The sequence below is a fragment of the Rhinopithecus bieti genome, unplaced genomic scaffold (genome assembly GCF_001698545.2).
Source record: "Rhinopithecus bieti isolate Rb0 unplaced genomic scaffold, ASM169854v2 scaffold_12476, whole genome shotgun sequence".
Classification (NCBI taxonomy): Eukaryota; Metazoa; Chordata; class Mammalia; order Primates; family Cercopithecidae; genus Rhinopithecus; species Rhinopithecus bieti.
The window spans coordinates 373,060-400,136 of NW_016807303.1; the positions used below are offsets into that span (position 1 = coordinate 373,060).

General features: G+C 35.4%; 1 protein-coding gene across 1 annotated transcript in view; it reads right to left on the reverse strand.

Moving 5' to 3' along the window:
• Positions 1-27,077, reverse strand: part of COL12A1 (collagen type XII alpha 1 chain) — a 128,276-nt gene that overhangs the window by 22,568 nt on the left and 78,631 nt on the right. The window contains 20 exon segments of the mRNA XM_017881122.1: positions 2,110-2,240; positions 2,243-2,258; positions 6,254-6,363; positions 6,648-6,790; positions 8,979-9,117; positions 9,214-9,252; positions 10,567-10,731; positions 12,220-12,363; positions 12,527-12,650; positions 14,483-14,622; positions 16,516-16,590; positions 17,138-17,284; positions 17,445-17,561; positions 18,318-18,464; positions 19,552-19,671; positions 21,493-21,622; positions 23,590-23,732; positions 24,351-24,480; positions 25,443-25,585; positions 26,792-26,921. Of these exon segments, the coding sequence (XP_017736611.1) occupies positions 2,110-2,240; positions 2,243-2,258; positions 6,254-6,363; positions 6,648-6,790; positions 8,979-9,117; positions 9,214-9,252; positions 10,567-10,731; positions 12,220-12,363; positions 12,527-12,650; positions 14,483-14,622; positions 16,516-16,590; positions 17,138-17,284; positions 17,445-17,561; positions 18,318-18,464; positions 19,552-19,671; positions 21,493-21,622; positions 23,590-23,732; positions 24,351-24,480; positions 25,443-25,585; positions 26,792-26,921 (2,433 nt within the window).

A 27,077-nucleotide genomic window follows, 5' to 3' on the forward strand; every position in this document is an offset into this window, starting at 1 on the left:
TTTTTTTTTTTTTTTTTTTTTTTTTTTTTTTTTGAGACAGAGTCCCACTCTGTTGCCCAGGCTGGAGTACAGTGGTGGGATCCTGGCTTACTGCAACATCTGCCTCCCAGGTTCAAATGCTTTTCATGCCTCAGCCTCCTGAGTAGCTGGGATTACAGGTGTGCACCACCATGCCCGGGTAATTTTTTTGTATTTTTTAATAGAGGCGAGATTTTACCATGTTGGCCAGGCTTGTCTTGAATTCCCAGACTCAAGTGATCCACCCAAAGTGCTAGGACTACAGGCGGTGCCCAGCCTTGTGTTATTTTTTAAGAGAATATTAATTTCTATAATTAAATGAATTTGAAGCCTACACACATTTAAATCAAAGTTGTGTTTTGTTTTTTGTTTTGTTTTGTTTTGAGGTGGAGTCTCACTGTTGCCCAGGCTGGAGTACAGTGGTGTGATCTTGGCTCACTGCAACCTCTGCCTCCTGGGTTCAAGAGATTCTCCTGCCTCAGCCTCCCAATTAGCTGGCATTACAGGCGCCCACCACCACACCTGGCTAATTTTTGTTTTTTTAGTAGAGACGGGGTCTTACCATGTTGGCCAAGCTGGTCTCAAACTCCTGACCTCAAATGATCCACCTGCCTCGGCCTCCCAAAGTGCTGGGATTACAGGCATGAGCCACCATGCCCAGCCTAAATCAAGCTTTACGAGCCCACCCTTATAGAAAAGTAACATTAAAGTAAATTAAAGAAACAATTCTTCACTTATTCTACAACTGATGCTCTTCTTTTTAGAAACTATTACCAAGGGGTTGACCAATAACTTTTCTGATATCCTCAACTATTTCAAGATAGTATATATCTTATATCTTTCTATAGTTGAAAATAAACTACTTTTGATAAAAGTAAAAGTTGTTTACACAATGTTATTCTTTTAAAATGTGATGTAATTGTTATACTTAAATGTCAGATTCAATATACAACAGAAGGTTTGGATTTTAATCAAAATTATATTACATTTGAACTAATTGTTTCTATATTGTGGAGTAAAAATTTTCCTTTTGAATCTAGAAGAAAATCCTGTCCATGAAAGAAAGCTAAATTAAATAAATAAAGCAATTTTTAAAATAATAATTACAGAAGCAAAACAGGTTAGCTTTGCTTTTAGGACAATAGGTCTATTGACTGACATTGACTGATTGATTGATTGAGACAGGGTCTCAGTCTGTCACCCAGGCTGGAGTGTAGTGATGCCATCATAGTTCTCTGCAGCTGCAAATTCCTGGGCTCTAGCAATCTTCCCACCTCAGCCTCCCAAGTTGCTAGGAATACAGGCACACGCCACCACATTCAGCTGATTTTTTTTTTTTTCCTTTTTATAGAGACAGGGTCTCACTATGTTGCCTAGGCTAATCTTGAACTCCTGGCCTTAAGTGATTCTCCTTCCTTGGCCTCTGAAAATGCTGGGATTATAGGCACGAGCAATGGTGCCTGGCTTTGAATGACATTTAATATGAATTTAATTAGCTTGGTATGATGACTTTAGATTTAAATTTTCCCTGCTAGATAGCATTGCAAATGGGGTTATCACTCTCTGCCTCAAACCTGAGATGGTGAAAGTTGTGAGTAATGGGGTCAGCTGGCTGCCCTATTCCACTGATCCTTTTGAGACAGACAGCCGAATGGCTCCTCTGTGAGCAAATGCGGGCTCTGGTGAAAGTTGCAACTAGTGTCCCCAAATGCTTGATATCCTGATTGCACAAATCTGTATTAACAATTATTGCTGAAGAACAAAATAGGAACGATTTTCTGTTTCACTGGGTATGCTGGCAACTCTTTGTGTGGTATTCTCCAATTTGATCCTGTTTCAAGATGACCGCATGGTGTTCCCTGGTGCCTTGACATCTTATTTTGTTTCTAGTAAGTAGTTAAAGCACATTATTATGTTCTGTGGACATATTTTCTCAATGTACTTCTTCCAATGTTTTGATCTGACCAAGAAATTTGACAACTTAAAACTCACTGAGAAAAACAGAATAAAATAAAACTCACGGAGTTGTTTAGAAAATGCCATTTCAATCTCAACACAAGGTACCAAGAAAAATAAAAATGTGTTACTCACTGCGGCTGATTTCCTTTCCCCTTTAAGGAGTTTTCCAAGAATTTCATAACCATCAGTTGTTATATTTCCAGCTTCCTTGATGTCTTTTTCTATAATTTCATAGCAGTCAACGTAAATCTTAACACTTTTGGAGTCACCACAATATGAACCTAAAAGATAATTTGTTTCCATTATAAAATTTCTACACTAAAATATTAGCTGACTCTGCATAGTTCCGGTCAGATGTTTTTTTACTTTTTTAAGCTATTTTCATTCTAAATCAAAAGTCTTACTCTAAAAATCCAAGAACAGTTGGCAATGTCGATGAAATCATTCACTGATAATATGAAATTAGACAAGCCACTTAACCTCTGGTCTCAGTTTCCTACATGCACATACACATGCATAATTCCTTGTTTTCCCATTATCTACTCTTACTGAGATGACCAGAGAGGATGTAGTAGATGAAATGACTTTGTAAGCTATAAGGAGCTATCCAAATAGAGGTTAATAAATCATGTATATATTATTATATTCACTACAAAGAAATTTCAGATGTCTTCCACTAATTTTGCTAAATTCATCTTTCAGTTTGTTGTTCCCCAATCTCAGGCAGAAATAATCTGCATACCATATAGATATCTCATACAGTAAAGAAGTAGCACATGTCTTCTATAGGGATTCAACTCTGGACATCAACAGAATTCAGGATTCAATTTCCTTTTAAGGAAAGAAGTTTATATTGATTTATTTTTCGTTTGCTACTGAAGACACACAGAATGTTAGCAACTCCATTAGTATAGATAATTAATAAAATGTTTGTATTTCAACAATGTAAAGAATGGTCCTGGGTAATCCCTGTCTGTATAGTTATGCTCAGAGTTTCTACTTATCACAGCACAAATACTCAAGTAAGCCCTTGATGATGACTTTGAAAAGTTTGGCAGCAAATTAAAAGGAACAGAAATTCCCTTAAATGTTCTCAGTCAATAAGCATAAGAATAACTTCTAAAGTATTTTTTAAACTAAATATTTTTCCCACATGGAATCAGCACCAAAACATAAGTTTACTGCATCTGTGATAAATATAAATTACATATTGCTTTTATATAAAAGTAATACATAGGTTATTAAAATAAAGTTTAAATGCCCCAGGACAATCAACTAATACTGAACTCAAGAAGAACACCATACTAGGATTTTTTTAATCTAATAAGAACTAAAACTTTTTGGCTCATATATGAACAACCACAGATGCAAACTTTGACAAGGCATGTGAAAACTGCAATATCCAGAAAATTATTTCAACATTTTAATTCGTGACAAAATTATTTCAGTAACACTCATTGAATGCTAACCATAGAGAAACACATTCTAGAAGTACATTTTGCTATAATTTATTCAATGTGTTTTACTGCAGTTTAAACGCATTTCAGATTTGGCCCTTTACCTGTAGATCATTGTGCCAAGTATGTAGAGTAACCAACCTATTTCCCAAATGATGTGTTGTTGATCCCAGACCAGTAGAAAAAAATAGGGACCCTCTTGTCACTCGTCTCCCTTCCCAGACTCTGCCATTCTAGTTCTCTTTCTTATTATAAATGTCTCACGTAAATCCATGTCATCTTTTAACCATAGTAGGGAGACACAACAAAAGCTTTTCAAGAGAATCCCCAAGAACGGATAACTGTCTGTCATTCCTTAATTAAACTATTTTAGTTGATCCCTCTCCTCAAAGGTCCCTCTCCCCGTCACTGTCACTAATTTCCTGTTCTTGAAATATTGTTCATTCTCATCCCAGGTTTGAAAAACTTCAATTCAGGAATTAGATGGAAAGTGAAAGAAGAGTGCTTGAATCCTTGGCTCAGTAAAAAAATGTGAACAGCTGAGAGTGACTGAAGGTGGTACTTGAATTGATGGGATAAATGAGAGTGGGCCAATGGGGTGGGGGTATTTTATACTTGCAATTTGCAAGATGCTAGATCTTAGATTAAATTGGTTCAGCACATACACACACACACAATGGTAACTGTAGAGGTAATAGATATGTTAATTAGCTTGACTGTGGAGATCATTTCACAATGTATGTGTATATCAGAACACCTCATTGTACACCTTAAGTATATGCAATTTTTCTATATGACATCTCAATAAAGCTGTTTAAAAAGAAAGGATGGGTTTAAGGAATGGAGGACAAAAAAGAGCACAGTGGGAAAAAAGGAGAAACTAAAAGAAAGATTATTAAAATAAAAAACAAAGAAGAAGGTAGGCAGTTTGGAAAGAAAAGGCAGAGCTTGTGAGGAGAAAAAAATAGGCATTATATAAAACCCAAGAATGCAAATATCTTTCTGGGGAGGCAAATGGTATAAAGAAGAGAATGTCAAAAAAAAAATTGTCTTGATTTGCAATCATTAATGACTATCACTACAGACCTCTAAAAAATACTGCCTTTTAAAAAATTCAGATAAAATGAAGCATTCCATGACAGTTGGAAATTTTAAAATAACAGTTACCAAATGGTTATCAGTGGTTTAGCAGATGATCAGATTCTCAATATCTTTGGTGGTTATGAAAGAAAAAATAAAATAGTCCTTTTAGCAAGTTACTCAAATGTAAGTTTCACTGAGCCAAAAAAGTTCATAAGAACTTTGCCAGATTCAACATCTAAGATCAGATAAGGATCAGTTGAAGCCAATAACACTTGCCAAACTAGAATTTGCTTTTCCGATGAGGCATTTATTTTACTTCACTTCACTATGGAAGTCTGTAAACCTTTAAGTAGATATACCACTGTACTTGGTATCACTAATATGTACATTGAAGCTTCCTTGGGCTTGATGAGGAGAGTCCTTTACCATCCTTGTCAAAAATCTGATTAATGAATAAGAACAACAATCTGGAAAGAAAGCAAGATTCCTCAGGAGTAGAAACAGTAAGAAATACTGCTAAATCTACTCAGAAGAAATTTATTCAATTTTCACTTGAGAATCAGCTTGAACTGGAAACATCTGTCTTTTATGTATAAGGGCTAATCTTTCTACATGCCACACTGGAGAAATTTTAAAGCATTTGTGCAACAACTGGTATTCCTGTTAACATAATCCAGTGGATGAAGAAATACCATTAAAAAGTCAATTCCTACACATAAAGGGGATAAACACATACTGCGGCCTATCAGAGGGTGTCAGGTGAAAGGAAGAAGAGGATCAGAAAAAATAACTAATGGATACTGTGCTTAATACCTGGGTACAAAATAATCTGTATGATAAACCCCCATGACTCATGTTTACCCATGTAACAAACCTGCACAGCTTGCACACATACCCCTGAACTTAAAACAGAATTTTTTTTAAAAGTCCATTCCTAACCTCCATTACTAACCTAGATTGTTCTTTTTATTTCTAACGCTTCCAACTTCAGTATTTTCTAAGTAAGAAGTGCTTATTTGTCAATGAATTGTCCTTTAGAAACCTGAAAAAAAAGTTTCTACTATCTGCTGGATGTTGACATACAGAAAATTGATTAAGATAATCAAGAATAGACAATCCCTAGAATGCATCTTAGAACTTTTAATAAGATTTTCTAGAGAATTATGTTTTAAAGAATGTGTGTTCACATAAAATTAATCTCATAAACATTTATCTTAATTATTTTGGTAGATATTGATAGCTTTTGGATTGATAAAATTATTCTGCATTTCACTGGCATGTTTGTACTTTTCAATAAAATACAAGCAGAAGATATATTATCAATTTTGCATTTCACTGGCATGTTTGTACTTTTCAATAAAAGCAAGCAGAAGAAATATTATCAAAAAAGATCCACTAAAATTAAGCTTTTCAGACTAAATGACACAAAGATTCATAACAAAATGGTAACTAGAAAAGTAGGTGAATAATATTATATATACTATATGATTCAAATTTTAAAAAGAAATAAGCATTAAAAAATATCAAAATGTTAGTAGTTATCTCTTGGTTAGTATATTGTTTTATTTTAAATATTATTTGAATTAACCAAATTCTCTAAAATAAGATTTTTTTTTAGATTTTATTTTTAAAAGACATAGTTACAATTCTACCAATTTAACATGACATTTTAATAAATAATAAATTTGTTTTATATTTTTTCTAGAAATAAGACTCAAATAATCTTATGTTTTTACCTTATGAAAACTTCCATAAAATAATGTCTTTACTTCATCTGTGTCAAATGTAACAGTTTGTACCTCGCCTCTTATATCCTTGTTAAAGAATGATAACGTCTTGCTAGAAGCTGTAATCAACATAAAGTGTTATTAAATCACATGCATTGAATACCTTTTATTTAAAGTATTAGCAAATGATTCTTCGAGAGATTTCTTTAAAAATAAAATAATTTCTGTTGTGATAAAATGTAATTAGGATATTTACTGATGTGTTATACTTGGAAAAGTTCAAACATAAAAGTATATACCAAATAAATATATATATAATGTATATTCAGAAAGTTTTTTAAAAGAGAAAAGAAAAACATATTCAAAACTAAGTATGCATGTGCCTTAAGACAAAAATTCTTACAATCTGCAATCACTCCAACTTGTGGTTTGTAGTCTCTGTCTGTGATTTGCCAAATTGCAAAAGGGTCACTGGGAGTTTCTGGGAGAAGTCTGAATAATAATATAATCGTGTATGAAGGAGGGAGTCCATTTGGGTGTAGGTCTCTGTTGGATAAAATGAAAGAAAAAGGAGAAGAAAGAAAAAAACAAAAGGAAGAAAGAAAGATTGATTGATTTCACATCAAGAACAGATACTCTTTTAAATCTCTGCACCAGAATCCCATATGGGTAGTATTAGAGGCTATTTATAATAATCTGGCTCCTTCTGACTTCTCCTTAGAAGGAGAAAAATTTAGGAAGCACATCAAAAGAACAAGCACTAAAGATCCATTATGTAAATTGTAAGCGATTATTTCTAAATTGATAAAGTCACGAAAGTCTGGGAAATTACGAAATAGTCTTTTATCCTACTAGTAATAACTAATTTTTTGAGACACAGAGTATTATAAAATTATATGATAATTTTAGAATGATAAACAGTATGACTATGGATATAATTTTTTTTTTCTTTTTTTCTTTTGAGAACGGGTCTCGCTGTATTACCCAGGCAGGTCTCGAACTCCTGGGCTCAAGCTATCCTCCCGCCTCTGCCTCCCCGAGAGCTGGGATTACAGGCGTGAGCCACCGCGCCCGGCTATGGATATAATTTAAAGAGAATGAATCTTACTAAACATATTTAATTTCAAATGTCAGCTGTATGAGATCATAAAATGGCTTAAGGTTTTAATTTCTCTCTCCCTCCCTGTCAGTAATAGTTTTTACACTTCCAAATTTCTCCCCTGAAATCAAATAAATCACCCCAGAGCTCATATATTCCCAAAACAAAATCCATTTTAAATGTGAAGGCCATATACATGTGCAAACATTTAGTGATGATAAAAGGATGTGAATTAATTGAAAGGAAATGTTTCTTGGCTCTAAGCTGTAAGACAAAACAAAAAACAAAAAATTGGTCCCATGTGTCCCTCCAGACTTTAGTCAATCATTGTTCTGGGGGAATCTTTGAAGCAGAATTAATGGTTTTCTATCTGAGACCATTTAACAACATTTTCTCCCTGAAGGTAAGAAAAAGAACCAGATAATAAACTCATAGAAAAGAAGCTATTCCTCCATGAATTTTGATAGAGGACACAGAGCTTTCATGTCCTAATACCACACCACTAATGCCATCTTGCTTTTAAAACATGCTCTAGGTAAGCCGACATGATGTCTTTTATATGTTCAAGAACTGTCTTTATAATATTCTATGTTACAAATAATATTTTCTCCACATCAACTCATCTCTCACCTAGCCCATTTTTCTCCTACCTTAGTTAATTAGTGCTTGTGAAAAAATTATGTAATTGTATTTATGTTTCTTTCCTTTCAGTCAAAAGTTCTGATGCTTGAGAAAACAATAGGTGTCATAAGTTAAAATGTAGAAATCATATGTTGAGCTGACTGGAAGAGTTAAACACCGGGTATTACAGTTCACTGAAAAACCTAGAACTCCGAGCCAACATGGTTAACCATTAAGGAGTTAGAGACTTACAGTGTGGTCAAACTACAACAATATGATCTGTGCCTCTTAAAGTAAATTAGCTTTGGTTTTAGTCTGAATTTTCCATCAGCTTTCTCAGAGCATTTCATATTTCAGACATCATTTCTGACCCTGTTCTGAGCTTACAATACCTTTATTTCTCATTGTTCTTTTCTCTCCATAAACTGGCAAACATATTTTCAACATAAAAGTTTTCATTTTAATGAATAAGAAATACAGATTTCAGTTATCATACTCAGGTGGAAACATTCATGAAGTAAAATAACATCTACAGCTACACAACAGATTGCTAGAGCATCAGCCAATAAAAACTAAATGCCAACTGTCTGATCATGGATGAGAAAAACTACCTTTCATTTTCTAGAGGTCTGAAACACTATAAAGAATGTTTGCTCTCATTCTGCACTTATTCCATCCAGTCTTCTGCACCACAGGGAGAGATGTTCAAAATATTAAGTTGCCTTCCTGTTTTAACAGCTTTTCTAGCCTTAAATTCAAAAGGGTCAGTAATATGTTACCCGCATGAGCTTCTTGGATCTGGGAATAACGAGGCCTGAGTCTTAGTCTCCTGTGTGCAAACAACTATGTAACCTGGAAACAATTAACCCAACTGTATTTAAGAAAACCCATCAGGGTCATCCATAAGCAGTCTTCCGACAGTTCTAAAGTTCCAGGATTCTGGGAAGTCAGCAAATATTCCAAGAACTTTCTGCAGGTCTTAAGAAAAGGAGAACCTCCTGTTGTCACACTTACGCTGTAGGCTGATTCACAAATGCATTCTTCTGAATCCTGTAAGCTGAGTAGCTGGGGAAAGACCCTGACTCCAAAGATACTCCTTGTACAGAAGCAAAATTCTTTTCTGTCAGGTTGTACGCTTCAAGCATCTTAAAACCTTTACGTCAGAAAAGAAAATATTAAACAAAGTACATTTTAATTATTTTATTGCTTAAATCTGGAAATTAATTAGCCCAAAAGTATAAATGCTTACCTGGTGAGGTGTAGCCATCCAAATAAATGAGAGGACAACCTGCAATGTACAGTGTTCTTTAAGTATGATTCACCAACACGATGTACAAATCATATATGCACAGAAAGTAGCAACGAACATATTTCAAGTAATAAATGACATTGTTCATTTATTAAAATAACTTCTCTATTTACTCTTTTATATATTATTTCTTGTACATTTCCTATGTGTAGGAGAAATTATACTATTAACCAGTGTTACACATATTTCCCTAACATTCTCTAATCCAACTGGAATTTTACAGTACTCTTAAAAATAATAAAATAGAATTAAAGGAGGAATTTTTCACATTTTCAATAGATTTAAAGAACTTCCCTCCCAGGGAATTGTAGATTTCTGCAAAGGTAGGAGGAGCTTGTCCATCCCCAACCCTCTTCTCTGCCAAGTCTCCAAGCCTCACCCTGGCTACCAAACACCAGGTAACAGTAACAAGTGTGCAGTAGTTTTTGCTCTGGACCCCTCAGAGCTGAGGGTACCAGATGGCTGCATCCAGGACCACTTGGAAGAGAAAAGAAACCACTCCAGCCCCCTACTCACTTTCACCAGTGCAGCTACGCTCCGAACTTCAGCATAAATTTTCATAGTAAACCAAGAAAGTTTGTTTAACCAGTTCTGTTTTTAATAGAATGTTTAATGGAGAGGATTATTATATTTGTAAAGCATAGCCCTGTCTAGGATCAGGGGTCTGGACTAGCCACAGACCCCTGATCAATTATGTAGGATAAATTGCCTCCTGGTAATTATGGAGGATTAATTGCCTCCATAACCTATACCCCAAGAATTGGTGTTAATGGATGATGATAATAAATTGACTTAAATAATCAATCTTTGGTTCTTCACTATAGTTCAAAAGCTGAATTGAAAATACAAACCCAAACAAACAAATGGGAATCAACTAAATTTCTGAGGAACCATTTTTTTTCATTGCTCTCTTGAAGCACGGATGTTGACAAAACAAATACCAATTGATTACTAATGGGGAAAACCTTCATCTCACAGAAATCCCCTATGTATGCAATTTGAGGCTGAGATTAATTTAACCAAATGTCACAGGCATTAGGTTGGTGGGAAAAGGATATATTAAAACACTTTATTTCCATACAAGGAAATTACATATTCAAGGCTAAAAATGAACTTCTGACAAGCACACATTTAGCATGATCGCAATAGGAACAGTGATTCATCAGGTTCTCAAGTGATTTCCCAGGATCTATTTATGCACAGACTTGATCCTACAAAGGATATAGAATTGTCTACTGAGTAATTATTTTTCAGAATAAGTGAGGTTATAGATCCATGTTGTCTGTGACTTACTTGAAGTGGCAGTTTCACAAACAAATGTAATAAGATTGTCTTCGATCTTCTCAAAAGATTCAAAGTCGTCCACAATGAACACGTGCCGTTCACTTGGTTTGCTGGCAATGTTGGCAAGCTCGTTGTAGTCGACATCAGCCACACCAACTACAAAGACACTGAACCCTGCAAAGTAGAATTTATAGAATGAATCACATATCTCTTTTTCTGTCCTTGTTGTTAGAACAATGCAAAAAGATTCTTATCAGAAATGATGCTGTATTTTCTTACTATACGCAAGTCCTTTTATTTGACATGAACTCTCTTTAATAAATACATACTTTTTCCAGGTCTTTCTATTTTCTGGTTTAAATAATTCATTTAATTTGATTTCCTAAGATAAAATCCCAACAATTTAAATATGAAGATTTTAATAGCAGAAAGACTTTATGTGGTGCACACTGCCTTCCACAGATCCACAGTCCTGATACACACATGAGTTCTGCAGCCATTAATATTTTAAGCTTATGTGACTCAGAAGTTAAGAATGGGCTCATTTTAAAATCTGGGTTCTTGAAACTGATTTTCTCAGGAAACTCAGGCTCAAAGGCAGAACTTTGGCCATCTTGAAAATGGAATCTACAACTCTCACTGGCAACAGACAGGCTATGACAAATAAGCAAATTTAGGCTGTGACAAATAAGCACATTTTTCACTCCGAAAGCTAAATTTGACATCAGGGGAAAAAAGCTATATAAGGAATTAGAAATATATTTAGATAAAAATAAGGTAACATAAGAAGCAAATATTTATAAGCCCAAAATTAAATCTACCAGGAGTCACAAACATGCAGAAATCTGGGTAAAGTGTACAACACAATGGCAATACATTTTATAAAAGATCAGCAGGAACAACCTCTATTGAAAAAAGACAATATGACTTAGCACTAATCATAACTTATAATTTTAGCCAAAGAATCTTGCATGTACAGATGACAAGTTCCATGTAATTAAGTACTTTATAATTTACTACAACAAATTATGCATAAGATTCTCTCTAAAAATATATCCACCTTAGACGTTGCTTGGGACAGCAGTGGGTAGGGGGACTGTTAATGCAAGTACTGGAAATATCTACTTTCGCCTCTAATGATCTTAAATAACTAATTCAAAGGACAGTGTTACCAGGAGGCTCTCAGTATATTTGACTTCCAAGGTCTATCCCAGAGATGACTCCCTAAGACCTCCATTCCTTGCAACATATCTTTTAGCAATCATTAAGTCTACATCTGCAAAGATGTGCTAAAGCTAAAGGCTTCCTTTTTCCTCTCCTTGCACAGGAAGCAGTATCAAGATTCATTTCTGCTATGGCAGGAAGCCTGCTCTAGCATCATCTCATTATCATTGCTTTCTGTAGCCTTCCAGCCACTATGGGAAAATGTGGTTTGCCCCTTGTCGATCCTGAACCACATCTTACACAAAGAATACACCATGTCATTTTGAGCAGTTGCAAACCATTCCATAATTAAATATAAATCAGCATTACAAAGGTATACAGTGCAGAGTGAAACAGAAACAATAAAGTAACATCAGCAAATTTAGTCTTTTGTAATCATTTGTGAACATTTAAAAATGTTAAAATTGCAAGTGCAATCAAATTCATGTATGTGCTTGCCTGACTGCTGGATGACCAAAGCCGCCTTCTTGACCTCATCCTGGGACCGACCATCTGTGACCACAACCAACACTTTAGGGACATTCTTCCTCATGCCACTCTCCCAAGTCAAGACTTTCTCCTTGATAAATGTGAGGGCCTTGCCTACAGAATGAGGCATGGAACATTTTAGTGTCACCTCAGTGAAAACTACCCCAATGCCATTAGTCACGCCCAACTGATAAGAATCTGGACATTAGCGTGAGATAATACACTCAGTTCTGCCACTACAAATGCTTGGAGAGTAAAGGTCTACATATACACGTACCTGTTCTTGTGTTTCCTCCTCTGTACCTAATATTCTGGAGGGCCCCAAGGGCTAGGGCCTTGTCATTATATGTGTTCAGCTTGAACTCAGACTTGACCTCATCACTGTATTGCACAAATGAAACCTGAAGGAAAATGTGGTTTAGCAGTGAGCATAAGTCATCTCATTTTATATTTCAATCTTCAAGTGATTCTCTAGCTGCAGAATAAAGTGGGGATGGGGGGTTGTAAAAGTATCTCAGACCTGATAGAATATTGTAAGCTCTTTATAGCTAATATTATAACACCTACTGCACTTGTCTCATTAAATTCTTTAATTTTCAATCTTCAATGAAATTATCATAACTGACGTTAATAATGAAAATATACTATATTCATGTTGTGCCTTTCTCTAGGACATAGAAAGGGATGAATAAAGCTGGGGAGTGGTGAGATCCCAGGATTAGACATGAGAACATACCATCTCGAATCCAAATGTTGGTTAAACAGTTGACTCAGCCCACTGCTGCTTCTCACTGACTCTATCAGTTCTTTATGGCAATATAAAAATGTCACGTGTGTGATTATAATCATCCCTCATCACAAACTCATTGAAAATGGGATTTAGAGGAAAAAGTACAGGCTTTGTACTAAGGATTCACTGGGTTCAAATTCTAGCTCTGGCATTTAATAGCTATGTGACAATGGATTTTTTTATCAGTAAAATGAGGATAACTATACTTACCTTCTAGGATTGTTTTAAAGACTAATAATCCTGTATACAAAGTAACTGGTACATAGGAGTTAATAAAATATGGTAGCTATTTTTTGTTAGAAATACAAATTCCTAAAAGGATGAAAAAAAGCTTGCTTGTTGAATTAATGTGGTTAAATTAAGAATATAACCACATTAAATTTAGAATATAACTAGGGTGAATTTTTACTCTTCTTGGGTTGGATTAAGGTCTAGAGGATTATTTGAGGATTTGAAATTTACTATTCCATAAAAGAAGACATGTTTTGTTGATGAAATTGTTTGTGGTTTATTTCAAAATATCTTATTTTCATGATGCCACAATGATGATCAAACTGCCAAAATAAAGAAAATTCAGCAAAGAAATGGGAAAGAAAAGGAGGAATTGTTTTTTAAAAAGATAGTCTCTTGCTTTAAGGAGTCAATCATTTAGATAGAAGAGTAGATAGAAGACAGTCACACAATTAATGACAATATGAAGTGATATTTGTTGTAATGCAGCAATATAGACAAAATACTTCAAAAGCATGGAATGGGTAAAGCCATCATGGCGCCTTACCAGAGGGGGTGGAATTTTAATTGGGTCTTTTAATTGGGTTAGGGTTACACGATGATTTATTCTTTGAGTCCTCTCATGGAAATATAAACTTCTCTAAGTACTTCAGTATAACAAATATATTCGGAGTGATTTCAGAGCAAGATAATTGGTAGTTATCATTTTAAAAAAGCAAATGAAATATGCTTTAGCTCAACAATGGACATTCTTCTGGTCAAGGTAATTTTCTGCAAAGTAATGAGAGAGGCAGCAAGTTCCGCACACTCACTCCAGTCACTGTTTATCACTGATTCTTCTAACTTCACAGGGCATGAAAATCACAAAGAATTTAATATCCAGAACTTTGGATGAACTTCTATAGAAATGTGTCATGGTTGGAAGCAGGAAGTTAAGAGTCAGCATCCCCTAAGTTCTCCAACAGGAATATTATCTAGTCAAAGATAAAAACTAATAAACTAATAAACTAATAGAAAAAACATTTATTTTTCTATTTATTTATCATGTACACCCAATTCCCTCCCAAAATACATGAATAAAGGAAATAGTAAATAAGAGAAGGTCAAAATTGAGTTTATATTGAAAAGACTTTTACTTAAAAGAGTAAAAGAGAAGTTCAAAGGAAAGGCAAGACATCACAAATGAGTGGCCACTGGTGGAATGACACTCACCTGAATCCCAGCAGGACTGATTTCATCAAAGCCTCCCACAGTATTGAAGATGAATTTTACAACTTTGTTAAAATTATCATCCCCGATGCTCCAAGAGGCATCAGTCAAGAACACAATATCTGCCTTGGCCCCTTTGCATACTACAAAAAAAAGAAAGCAGAAGAAGCCCCAAATCTCATGAATTCTTTCATTTAAATGAAATCACATAATTGAAAATGTAGTATAACACCTTGCTACGCAAAGTGTGGTTCTGTAGCAACAGCACTGCCTGGGAGCTTGTTAGAAATGCAGAATGTTGGGTCCTACCCCAAACTTCCTGAATCAGTACCAGCAGTAATAAGATGACTCATATGCACAATAAATGTAAGAAGCATTGGACTAACAGATCCACAATACCTGCTCTGGAATTACTCCATTTGTTTAGATCCATTATACAGAGATATAATCTTACCTCATGGAACTCTTCAAGTAGTTTTGAACAATAAATGAGAGGAGAAATCAAATAAAAAGTTTGGAGATTTGGAATATAATTAGTAAAGATTGATTTTATGTAAATAAGTCCTTTTTTCTTTTTTTTTTTTTGAGACAGGGTCTCACTCTGCCTTCAGGCTGGAGTGCACTGGCGATCTCAGCTCACTGCAACCTCTGCCTCCCAGGTTCAAGCGATTCTCCTGCCTGAGCCTCCTGAGTAGCTGGGACAACAGGCACGTGCCACCACACCCAGCTAATTTTTGTATTTTTAGTAGAGACGGGGTTTTACCGTATTGGCCAGGATGGTCTTGATCCACTTGTCTCGGCCTCCCAAAGTGCTGGGATTACAGGAGTGAGCCACTGCACCTGGCCAAGTCCTTTGTAAAATTTAAATTAAGCCACTAGAATCATACGTAGGAAAGAAGATTTTTATTCGAATATCTAGACTTGGAGGCTAAGAAAAAAATCTAAAAACAATTAACAAAATTTTAATTTATAAAAACTTAACATAGAGAAGTTTAACACTGAGAGTGAACCCTAATGTAAACTATGGACTTTGGGTGGTGATGATGTGTCAATGTAGGTTCATCGTTTGTAACAAATGTACCACTCAGATGTGGGATGTTAATAGTGGAGGAGGCTGGGCATGTGGTGGGGAAGGGCAGTCTGTCTGGGAGATGAAAAATCTCTGCAACATGCCTGCAATGTTGCTGTGAACCTAAAACTACTCTAGAAAATAAAGTCTATTTAAAAGAAAAAACTTGTTTTTAAACCAAGATTATTTACTGAATTTCTTTCTATATCTAATTTAAAGGAACCCATTATTATTTTACCCTACAATATTACACTACTAATTTTTAATTTTACTTATATAATAGGTTTAATAAAGTTGTAACATTCTACATCCTTCTAAGATAAAATAAAAATATATTTAAAATCTGAAATATTTTCTATTAAATGCTGGAGACAGCATATGAGAAAAGAATAATCCAGTAGTTATTTAACTTAACTTTAGCTTGATAAAGTGCTAAAGAATTGCCCTTAAGTGCTGAGAGACCAACCTTAATAAATCAGTATGTCGTTTTACCAGTTCACTGCAAGTTACAATTATCTTCACATTTTGGTGAATGGAAAATTTTTTAGCTTTGTGTAATCCAGGGAACTTCTCAGGTTGGATGCCAGGAATTTTAAAGCCAACAGCCTCAAGGCTTACGTTGCAAATAGAGCCAAAAGGGTTCACAGTGCTTACTGATGCCAGCAGTTAGCAGAAAGAAATGTCCACCATGTAGGATCATGGAAGACCTAAATCTGTAAAACTGAGGAAACAGACTTCCAACTGAAGAGCTGGAATAATTTATGACTGATTTTATTCACACCAAAATGTGCCCAGAGATGGAGAGAAACAAATTACTGATAATCTTCTCTTTCAATCTAAAAACTCTTCAGCAGCAATAATAAATCAGAAATGTTCTATATTAATTGTAAATGATGCACATGCAGCATAAACAAGAAGTCTGTAGCTCCCTATCAGCTGAATGTATTGCCTTTTTAGCTGTACTTACCATCCCGGGCTGGTGGAATGGTGGGAGGGGGAGGAGGGGTGGGTGGCTCTGTAGGGGCTTCTGTTGGTTTCACAGCTAGAATTTAAAATAATAATTTTAAAACACACCATGTGCACATTTTATATCCCAGAAAGTAAATTTTAAGAGCGATTTAAATCCTGGATACCAAATCAAGTCATACAAAATGAGACACCACTGTCATCAGTACTAACATACTGGGGATTTTATTCCATCCAAATTTGGTGTCACTGGTAGTCATTCAACATCCACTACAGCTACAGAAAATAAAGATCTAAAGGGAAAATGTAAGGCCTTCAGATAGGGTCAAATGAGCAAAAGTCACTAATATGAATTCACCTTCTCACTGTCAGCAAGAGCCACCTCTCCCTCCTTTGGCCCTTCCTCAAAGTAGCCCCAACTCGATAACAGGGACAACTTGCAATTGCTACAGAAAAAGGTCCTGAACCAGCTTTAGACTCCACATTCAGGAACTCACCATCATCCTATCATTATTGCTACCCCTGGGGAGAGGTACCTGCACAGGATTCACTTAAGTCTTCCTTACCTAGAGCATTCTATTCTAAAGCCTTATGAAGGCTTTCCAGATTTCTCAAAAACTTACTGGTATGTTCTTTAACAGAGACTCCTGGTCCCTCGAGATTTGGTGTCTGCACAAAAACAGTGACACCATAATCAGTGTCTGGTGAAAGGCCAGTGAAGCAGTGACTGGTTTCTGATCCACGCACTGTAATTTCTTGTCCCCTGGTTCCTGATTATGACAACAAAGGAAAATGCCAGTGTCATCATCAATTATATTTCAAGACAATTTTATATATCATTGCTATAAACAAAATGGTATCTTCTTTACTGAAATTTAAAATGCTTCCACTACATGCTCCAGATCATTTTTTTCTTTTTTACACACATACCATCTGTAGGGCTTAGTTTTAGCCTGTAGGAGGTGGCTGCCCGGTGAGCTGACCATTTGACACAGAATGTATCCCACCCAATCTGGTGAGTTTTCAGATCTGTTACATTTAAATATACTATAAAATAAAGAAAGAAAGAGATTTACTTTGTAAATTAAAGCAAAAAAATACACTTTTAATCATAACACAATTTTCAAACTTTCACTGTGGGTGAAAAAAAGTTCAAAAGTGTAACATGTTTCCTTAGAAGAAACATACATGAATCATATTTGAAAATGTGGTACTGCCAAAATAGACCCCCCCTTTCTATCACTGATTTTCAAGGAAAGGAAATTCCATATAGTCCCTCTCACAACTAAGAATTTCAAAAACATCTCATGGAAAATAATGAAAACAGTTTCTAAAAGGCTATCTGCTAAGTCATTAAATAGTTATCAAAGCAATGGTGTCATTAAAATATATCTGTGGACTGAATCACTAATCATGATTCAATAATTAAGTCAAATTAAATCAATGGATTTAGGTAATATATATCTTAATATCAAATGTAAAGAAGAACTAAGTAGCATCACAGATCTAATTTTACAGGTCATTCATGGATAAAATGATAATTTCTATAATTTTTATCTTTTAAAATTCAAAATATAATATTTTATGTGAAATACACAAATTTCTCATCATATACATTTTTATATACTCAATTTTAATATTTATGTATTTGGATAGGTATTTTGTCTAACCAGACACAAAATAGCCTGCCTACATAATGCTGAGGAAACATGTATATGTTCAGAAGCAGTAAAATTAGAATAGGCTGACCTGGTAATTTCTACTATACTTTTTCTTACAACCAAGAAAATATCCATGACTCACATGTAGTGCCTTGATCTGTCAAGGGGACACTGAGTCCAGAATCATATTGAGCATAAACATTCACATCGTAGGTGGTGCTGGGATTGAGATTGTGTAAGGTATATGATGTCATCTCTCCAACAAAGGCTTCCATGGGCTCATTGGAACCTTTATTAACAACCACAAAAATATACAGAAACATGCCATTACTAGCATGAAATTCTGCGTAAAATTAAAGATCCTACAGCCAAAGGGAATCACGAACACCATTAATTCCATAGTCCTCATGCACTTACTCACTGGAGCACAAGCTACATTATATGGCAAATATGAAACTATAAGCAGACACTGATTTCTTCACCCTCCTATTTTCAAAGCACAGCACAGCATTTGGAATATAGTAGGTATATAATCAATGTTTCTTTAGTGAATGAATTCTCAAGCTTCTTTCTCAAGCCCTATTTTGCCAACATAGTGTTTTGCATATAGTAGGTGTTCAATGGACACTTTTTCATTTATTGTAGAGACGATCTAAGAACTTCTATCTTGGACCTCATTCCACATACTTTGGCTGCTAAAGTCCTTAGTTACCAACCCCACTTTCTTTTAAAGTTCTTTTCTATTTCTTACATAGGTTCAAATTTTATTTCCTTTCTCTTGCCTTCTCTCCTTCATGTTTTTTCTAATGCATACTCTTCCTGGATATATAGAAGATGCCCTCACAAATTTGATACGAAGAGCATTTTTCTTCCAGTTTCGCTAAGCATATAGACAGAATATTAAAACAAAAATAACAAATAGTTTAATCAAGGTGATATTAATTTAGGTGAAAATTTCAGAGGGGATTTGAAAGCAAGGCTGTCATGAATAAGCTGCATGGAATCTATGTCCAAAATAAAATAATACCTGGGCATAGTGGGAAAAATGCAGAGGTATAATGATGGAATATTCATTATTTCATGATCATATAGGATGTCTGAAGACAGGCATCTTTGATTAGTGCAACTTTATGAACCAAGTCAAACTTTTTAATCATGACATTTAATTAGAATCTCATCTATACCTATAATAACAATGGTACTTGAGATGATTGGCTTAAAATGTTATTGCCAAAAACATTGCCTTTGGTGACAGGAAACTTGGTGTGATACCTGAACTCTCAGGAGAACCTAATAGTGGGAGATGAAAGAGAAAATACCCTGATATGCAAATAACCCTCCAAAGCATTTCTATGGTGACAAAGGCACTTCCTTACCCACTGGCTTATATACAATTTTATATCCAAGAACTGGAGAGGGTGAAGGGTCCCAGGACACCCTGAATCTTGTATACCATTCGTCAGAGATGTGTATGTTCTGAGGAGGAAGGAGTCCCACTGGAAACAAACATTGACACACATTACAGACCTTTTATTGGCATACAAGGAGAGCACAGAACTTTAAAAGTATTGGTAGGGAAGCCCAGTGGGAGCAATTTCATAATATCCCATAATGTCTTTATCCAGAAAACAATTAAAAGGCATTGAAGTATTCAAAAACTGCTGAATAGTTTTCCAAATTTAAACAGCAATTCAAATAGACTCAAGAACTAGTGATTTCCAGAACCACCTTCTCAGCAGGAAGCAGTATCCAGAGCTGAAACATTCTATGACTCAGAATTATAGAAAATAAAAAAGATCTCAAACCATTTTTACAATGTCATATAATACAGATTGTTAGAAACAGAAAGCAATTTAGAGACTATCTAGTCCAACCACTTCATCAAATACATAAGATATTATTTGCCCAAAACCACACAGCTACCTAAAAGTGCTTTTTCCTTATACCTTTCTATCCTCCACCAGCATTACCTAGAATAAATCCTTAAGCTTCCAGAGATACTGCCCCCAAGTTCACAACTTATAAAATCAATGCTGTTCAGGTAACATGTTAAGTAGTTGCTGTAGTTACTATTCACAGCATTACGCAAATAACGCATCCAACTTGAAAAACGTTTTTTTCATAAGAGAAACAAAATATGACTTTGGCCCTTCCTGGAAAATATAAGATCTAGTTTTTAAAAATCCATTTTGATAAGCATGAAATTCTGAAATATGCCATTTTCCCCAGGAAAGTCCCAAAATACAGTCTAAAATCTGAAAAAAAATTAAAAAGTGAAGTTGTTAAAATCATCTTGAGTCATGTGAGTCTCCATTGACTCAGTCCTGTAGACAACAATATCAATAAATACAGATTCTTGACCTTGAGAGACTAAGCTGAATCAACTCTAGTCCTGCTTTTCCCTTAGGAGCTTTCAAATGTCACTTCTTTAAATTCTGTAATATTGTCAAGATCATTTAAGCTCAAAAAGACTTTTGGCAAGTGACTGCAGAAAGAAACCTGAAGTCATGTTACTTAAGTAGATTTTTGGTGAATGAAGTATAAAAGAGAAATGCCAATATCTACCAGTAACAAAACTCAGATCTAGAGTTCATCCTACCTTTATGCTAAACTAATGGCTCTCAGCCATTGCTGCACATTAATGAGAACATCAGCATGTCCAGCCCAAACCTCACACAGTTACATCAGTATCTCTGGGAGTGGAACCCAGGCATAAGTATTTTTAAAGCTCCTCAGGTGACTGTAGCAAGCAACCACATTAGAGAATTTTTAAACCCTAAGAAATTACCAACAGTATAGTGTAAAATGGGTCTGAACATCGATAATTCTATGTAAACGGCTTAGTACAATAAAAAATACATTTTCTTATTTAGAAAAGCTAAATTTGTAGACAGAAAATGATTGCTGATCATCTCACTTCTGTATTTATGACTTAAGATTCAATCACAATGGGATATTTCTTACTGATACTATATTGACTTAACAATTACAGCCTTAACTGACACCATATCAATTGAAACATTATTCAGAGAATATGCAGTGGTTTTCCAAAAAAGAACTAAAACTATCTTAAGCAAATAAAAATATGTAGATTGTCTTTTCTTCTCTTAGTGAACCATTAAAAGTTAAAACAAATTCCTTTCACATGTCATCATTTTGACAAAATTTAATATCTAATACAAATAATACAATATTAGTGTGGTATTTGAGATGTACTGATAAAGATAAAATTTTAAGATTTTAAAAGGTAAAAAAGCAACATTAAGATCTTAACAATTTCAAAGCAGAAACAAAAAGGCGGAGTACAAAACACTTACCAGTTCTTCCATTTCCTGTTAGATGGCCACCATCTCCGTCTTCATAAACAGCAATAACAGTAATTTTATATGGAGTGTCAGGTTGCAGGGGCTGCAGTATTACATTGTTTCTTCTGCCTGGGACTGTGGTCTATAGAGGAAGTTAAATTATAAATGTACTACCATCTAGAAGACTTCCAGATCAAAAGACAATATTGTTTTATGTATTCCCATAAACAGTAAGAGTAGTTTTTTTCACATTTTATTTTTGCTGCACAATGCTCATGACAAGAAAAACTATCTTCACTTCTTCTCTGCAGCTTAGGAGAGTGGTTTTAGAGTCAGACAGATCTGGGTTCAAATCCCAGATCAGCCACTTAACAGCCATGTGACCTAACATCTCTGAAGAAAACTGTATTAAAAGCAATGCCGACCGGGCGCGGTGGCTCAAGCCTGTAATCCCAGCACTTTGGGAGGCCGAGACGGGCGGATCACGAGGTCAGGAGATCGAGACCATCCTGGCTAACACGGTGAAACCCCGTCTCTACTAAAAAATACAAAAAAAAAAAAAAAAACTAGCCGGGCGTGGTGGCGGGCGCCTGTAGTCCCAGCTACTCCGGAGGCTGAGGCAGGAGAATAGCGTGAACCCGGGAGGCGGAGCTTGCAGTGAGCTGAGATCCGGCCACTGCACTCCAGCCTGGGCAAGAGAGCAAGACTCCATCAAAAAAAAAAAAAAAAAAAAAAGCAATGCCATGTACAGTGCTTCAGAACACCTTACTGAGTACTCCAGCACTCAGTAGTAAGTTTCCTTCAGATCTCATCATCACATGTTCTGCTTTCATGTACAAATATGTACCCAGTACCCACTGCGGGCCAGGCACAGTGGGACAGGTATTAGCTACTGAGAATCCACTGGTGAGCAAAAATTGACGAAGTTCCTGGCCTCAAAAATATCAGTTTGGCTGATACTAGTTAGCTGAAAAAGATTCAACTACCTCTTCAAAGAAGAAATGAACCAGACATCTCAATCTCTCTTCTAAACCTATGTTTTGTTTCTACAAACAACATGGATAAGGTATGCCAGTGAATCCTGGCCTGGAGTCCATTAACTACAAATGATAAATTGTATTTTCAATGTTTTCAGAAAGTAAAGGGAAATTACTTATTTGCCCATGGCAAGGTTGCACAAACACTAACCATGAGTTTCTCTGCCTTGGCAAACTAACTATAGTAGTACTGTTTATCTCATTTTGATCAGAAACTATAAATGGTAGTTACATGTGTTTCTTATTAATAAAAGTAGGGACTTGAATTAAAGGTTACTATATCAAGTTCCAGTAGATGAAATATTTCATCACATGGGGCTCAGGGAGGGAAAATTATCTAAGACGATCTATGTGGTAAAAAGATGGCAAACCACAGACCTAATTTACAATCAACATCTTGTGCAATATTCTGCAAGCGTATCACAGCAATTAATCACTAAATTTCAAATAGAGTAGTTTTTCCATTTTTCCACTCATAACAAATGGATGTGCATAGTGAGGGCTATGAGGAAGCTACCAGAAACTTGAATCTGGTTCTGGAAAGACAAACTATGACACTCAAAAAGTTTGAAGCTAATAGGAGAGTATGTATATTCCAAAACTAATGTGCACCACAAAATGTTAAGCTTAAAGAAAAGAGAGATCAATTAACACTGGAATATTTAAGGGAGACCTTGTAGAGGAATTAGATTTGAGGAAAGGGTAAGATTTGGATAAATACACTATTTGAATATTAACTTAGACATTCCAGAATGATAGGTATCATATTTCACTAAATTTGGTTCCTGTGGTGTCATTAGGTGGTTAGAAATGTTCAGTTAATCATGCAATAAGATAATTTTCCTATCTGCCTTTAGAATAAAAATGAACCCAAAGACGTGCTTCTCTACGGTATGGGAGGCCAGAAAGACTAAGCACCTTTGGGTGATCCCAAAGTCATGTCAGAGAAAAATCATAAAGTGTGACTATCAAGGACTCAACTGTACTCACAGCATACCTCTAAAGAAGTTTAACTTCACCGTCCATTCAGCTAAGATGATAAAATGTGCCAATAAATGAGTATTAGACTTACATATTCATCAATTGGATCACCAACAGTGGGAGAATAGATGATCCTGTACTGCTGAACTGGCCCATCAGCATGATCCCAGGCTACCGAAAGGCTATTGGTTGTTTCACCAAAGACTCTCAGGTTCCTTGGTCCACTCCGTGGTACTAAATAAATGAAATACAATAGAGTTTGTTGTCTGCCTGTGAGCATTACCTAGGCCAGATTAAGGAGGTTGCTTGCATGTGTTTCATTCACCATTCACTTGGATGTTTCCTCCCATATAATAAAATACACATTTATGGTTTTAATGTGAAATCATAAACAGTGTATTTCAGAGCTATGGTTACATGTTGAACTTTCAGTGACCTAGAGCTAGCTTTGAAAGGTAGACTAGGAAAAAGGAGAATTATTTTAACCACTATAACCATATCTATTCGATAAAACATAAAGACTAAACCCTCACATTTCCAAAGTCCCCATTTGGTAAGAAGACTCACTGCAGACTAGAAAGAGGGGGAAAAGGAAGATGCAGGGTAGAAGAGGAGAAAAAGGGGAAAAACCCCTCCTTAACTCATGTCCCAAATGAGAACACAAACAGATGAAGTTCACGTCACACAAACAACAGTCACAGACCCAGAGTTTTCGCCTGGAATGTGAAGGTAGGGGATCCCAGGCAGAAAGCACCCATCTCTCACCACCCCCCTCCCACCTGTCACTCAATCAGAGAAGCCCTGCCTATCTAGCTACCAGGGAATGGAATGGAGAAAGGATTTCTGCCTCACGCGTTCGGCCCTGGGCAGGGCTGGGATTTCCCTCTCCATCCGAATATAGAGCCACAAGGTTCACAGAATAGAGTGTGTCCGGAATCAGCCGCTCCAGATGCACCATGCGTGTGTTTCCTGGCACCACTATCTGCAGGGGAGGAAATGCCAAATTCTGCCTGACAACAACTCAAATGCTTACCAAGTCTTCAGTTAGTCATCACAATAGTATTTATAATAAAATGTTGAGCCCAGCCACATCAGAAGCCAACTGTGCTTCTCCATGAGATCCACCCAGACCATATCACTAAATAAAATTTGTCCTCAGAAATTCCCTTTCCAAAAAAAGTGACCTCATCCTTGACCCTTAGTAGCTTCAGTTATCTCCATTTATATTTATTATAAACATTCTCAAATATAACAGGCAAGGCTCATGATATTTCCTCAAAAAACATCCTGCATGTTAAATACACACAAGAATAGGGACTCTTACTTGTGGTGGGGGAGATTTTGTGTTGAAATAGAGACTCCATGCAATGCATACAGGTAAAGTTGTCTTAATATGTCCTACCATACATGGACATGAAAATCAATGTTCTTATCAAATGCATATATTGTTTATCATTTGTTTATCTTCATCAACATTGTTTATTTTTGCAAAGATTTATAAGTTAAATTAGTTTATAAATTTACTTTCCCATAGGTATTCTGATACTATGCTTATTGAAATTAGGAATTTCTGATTTCTGAATTGTTAGTCTACTTACAAAACTGAATAATGTTATGAATGAAAGATAGATTGGGCAATTTGTGAGAACCAGTGAAGGTATATTTTAAAATATTTTCATAACAAAAACATACTGACAAGGTCTAACAATTATTTACATTTATTACTGGGTTTTTAACCCATCCAACTAATTCACGTTTTCCCAAAATTCTTTTTATTCTTACTAACCCTATAATTAATACATCTACCTCAAATCATCAAAAACAATCATTTAAGTATTATACACTGGCATGTTTGTGGTTTGTGTTCTCCCAGGTTATCAAACATGACACAAACATGTGACTACATTCATCAGAAAATGCAGTTTCCATGACAAAATTACTTACAGATTCTGAGGGTCTTGTGCCATCCACAGGAGAATACACAACGCGATATTGCAGCACAGGTCCTGGTGCAGGGTCCCAGCGAACATCGAGGGTGTTAGGTGTAGGATTGTATACTTGGACATTTCTTGCCAGTCCTCTCATCACTGAGGAAATGAAGGCCAACATCTATTTCTTAAGTCTGTTTATATATCTCAAGCTTTCATATCACTTTTCCAGAACCTACGTTCTGTAACAGGACAAAATGCTATCTTCTTTATATTTCTAATTACCTACACACAAAGGCAGATTAAAACTCTCCAAATCCAAATTTAATTAAAGTTAGCAAGCATGGCCTTTGTCTATAAGGAAGCAATATTGTATTCAATTAAAAACAAGTTAATGAAAGTGGTGGAACTGGATTGTCCATAAAGGGTCATGGGATAGAGAAAAGAAATAGGAAAAGTAGTTTCAGTTTTCCAATATAGGTAATGGAGAGAGGAAGAAGAGACATTTTTTAAGAGTCTGCCTTCTAAGTAAAATCTGACAACAGCCATTAAGCTCATCTGATTCGGTCAGCTAGTTACAACCATTCATTACTTCTTCATTTAACAATTGCTACTCAGTATCTTTGTGATTAACAGAAAAGGTAAAAGGAGAGAAAAATAAGATATACCCAGTTCTCAAGTGACCCAATAGGAATTTAGAAAACTTACCAATTAAATTGATGTACTAATTCCAAACTCTAATTTACCAATAACATCATCTTCCTAGACACTAATCTTTTACCAAAAGAAGACATCCATGCTTGATTCCTTTTAACCATCAGCAAGTATATTTTTAAAGCCAAAGAAATATTTCTAAATCTGCACAAAAGCCTTTAAGCAATACTACAAAAAACAGTAAAACCACTATAAACGGCTTTCTAAATGAAAGCATACAGATTTTAAGATCAAAAAAGCACTTCAACAAACAAACCAAAGACATATGAAATTAAGTAATGTGCCAAACAGATTTCAACAATTCACACTATGAAAGCCAATTATAAACAGTCCTTCACAACAATTTATAAAGCATAAAGCAAAGCTCAATGAATTTTTGTCAATGAAAGAGATTAAGCAAAGTAGTATACTGATGATTATATGCACTTTTACAAATCCTAAAATTATCATTTCAAAAGAAGATGCCATTATAAATTTGTTATTTCACAAAACGTTAACATTTGGTGTTAGGAAGGTGAACTATGGCTAATTTTTATGTTTTTAATTCTATTACACCAAACTTTCCTAATTCTCTTTAATGGGCCTTTATGGCCTTTATAATGAAAAGCAACATTTATGATGCAAAATTAATTTTTTGGCCATATTACTTACATGTCCTTCCAGTATCTGATGTGCGTCCCCCATCACCTTCAGTATAAACGGGAACTACCGTCACAGTGTACGAGGTATCTGGCTGGAGATTCCTAAGAATGGCATAATTGGTATTCCCGGGGATTGGAACCTAAATATTTTAATAAAACATACAGCACTGACTTGAAAAATCTGTGGAAGAAATAATAATTCAAATAATACAATAACAACTCAAGACCAAGTCAAGAAGCAGGTTCTGTAATATTAGGAGGTAATAATGTGCCCCCACGTGACCTGCTACAAGAGG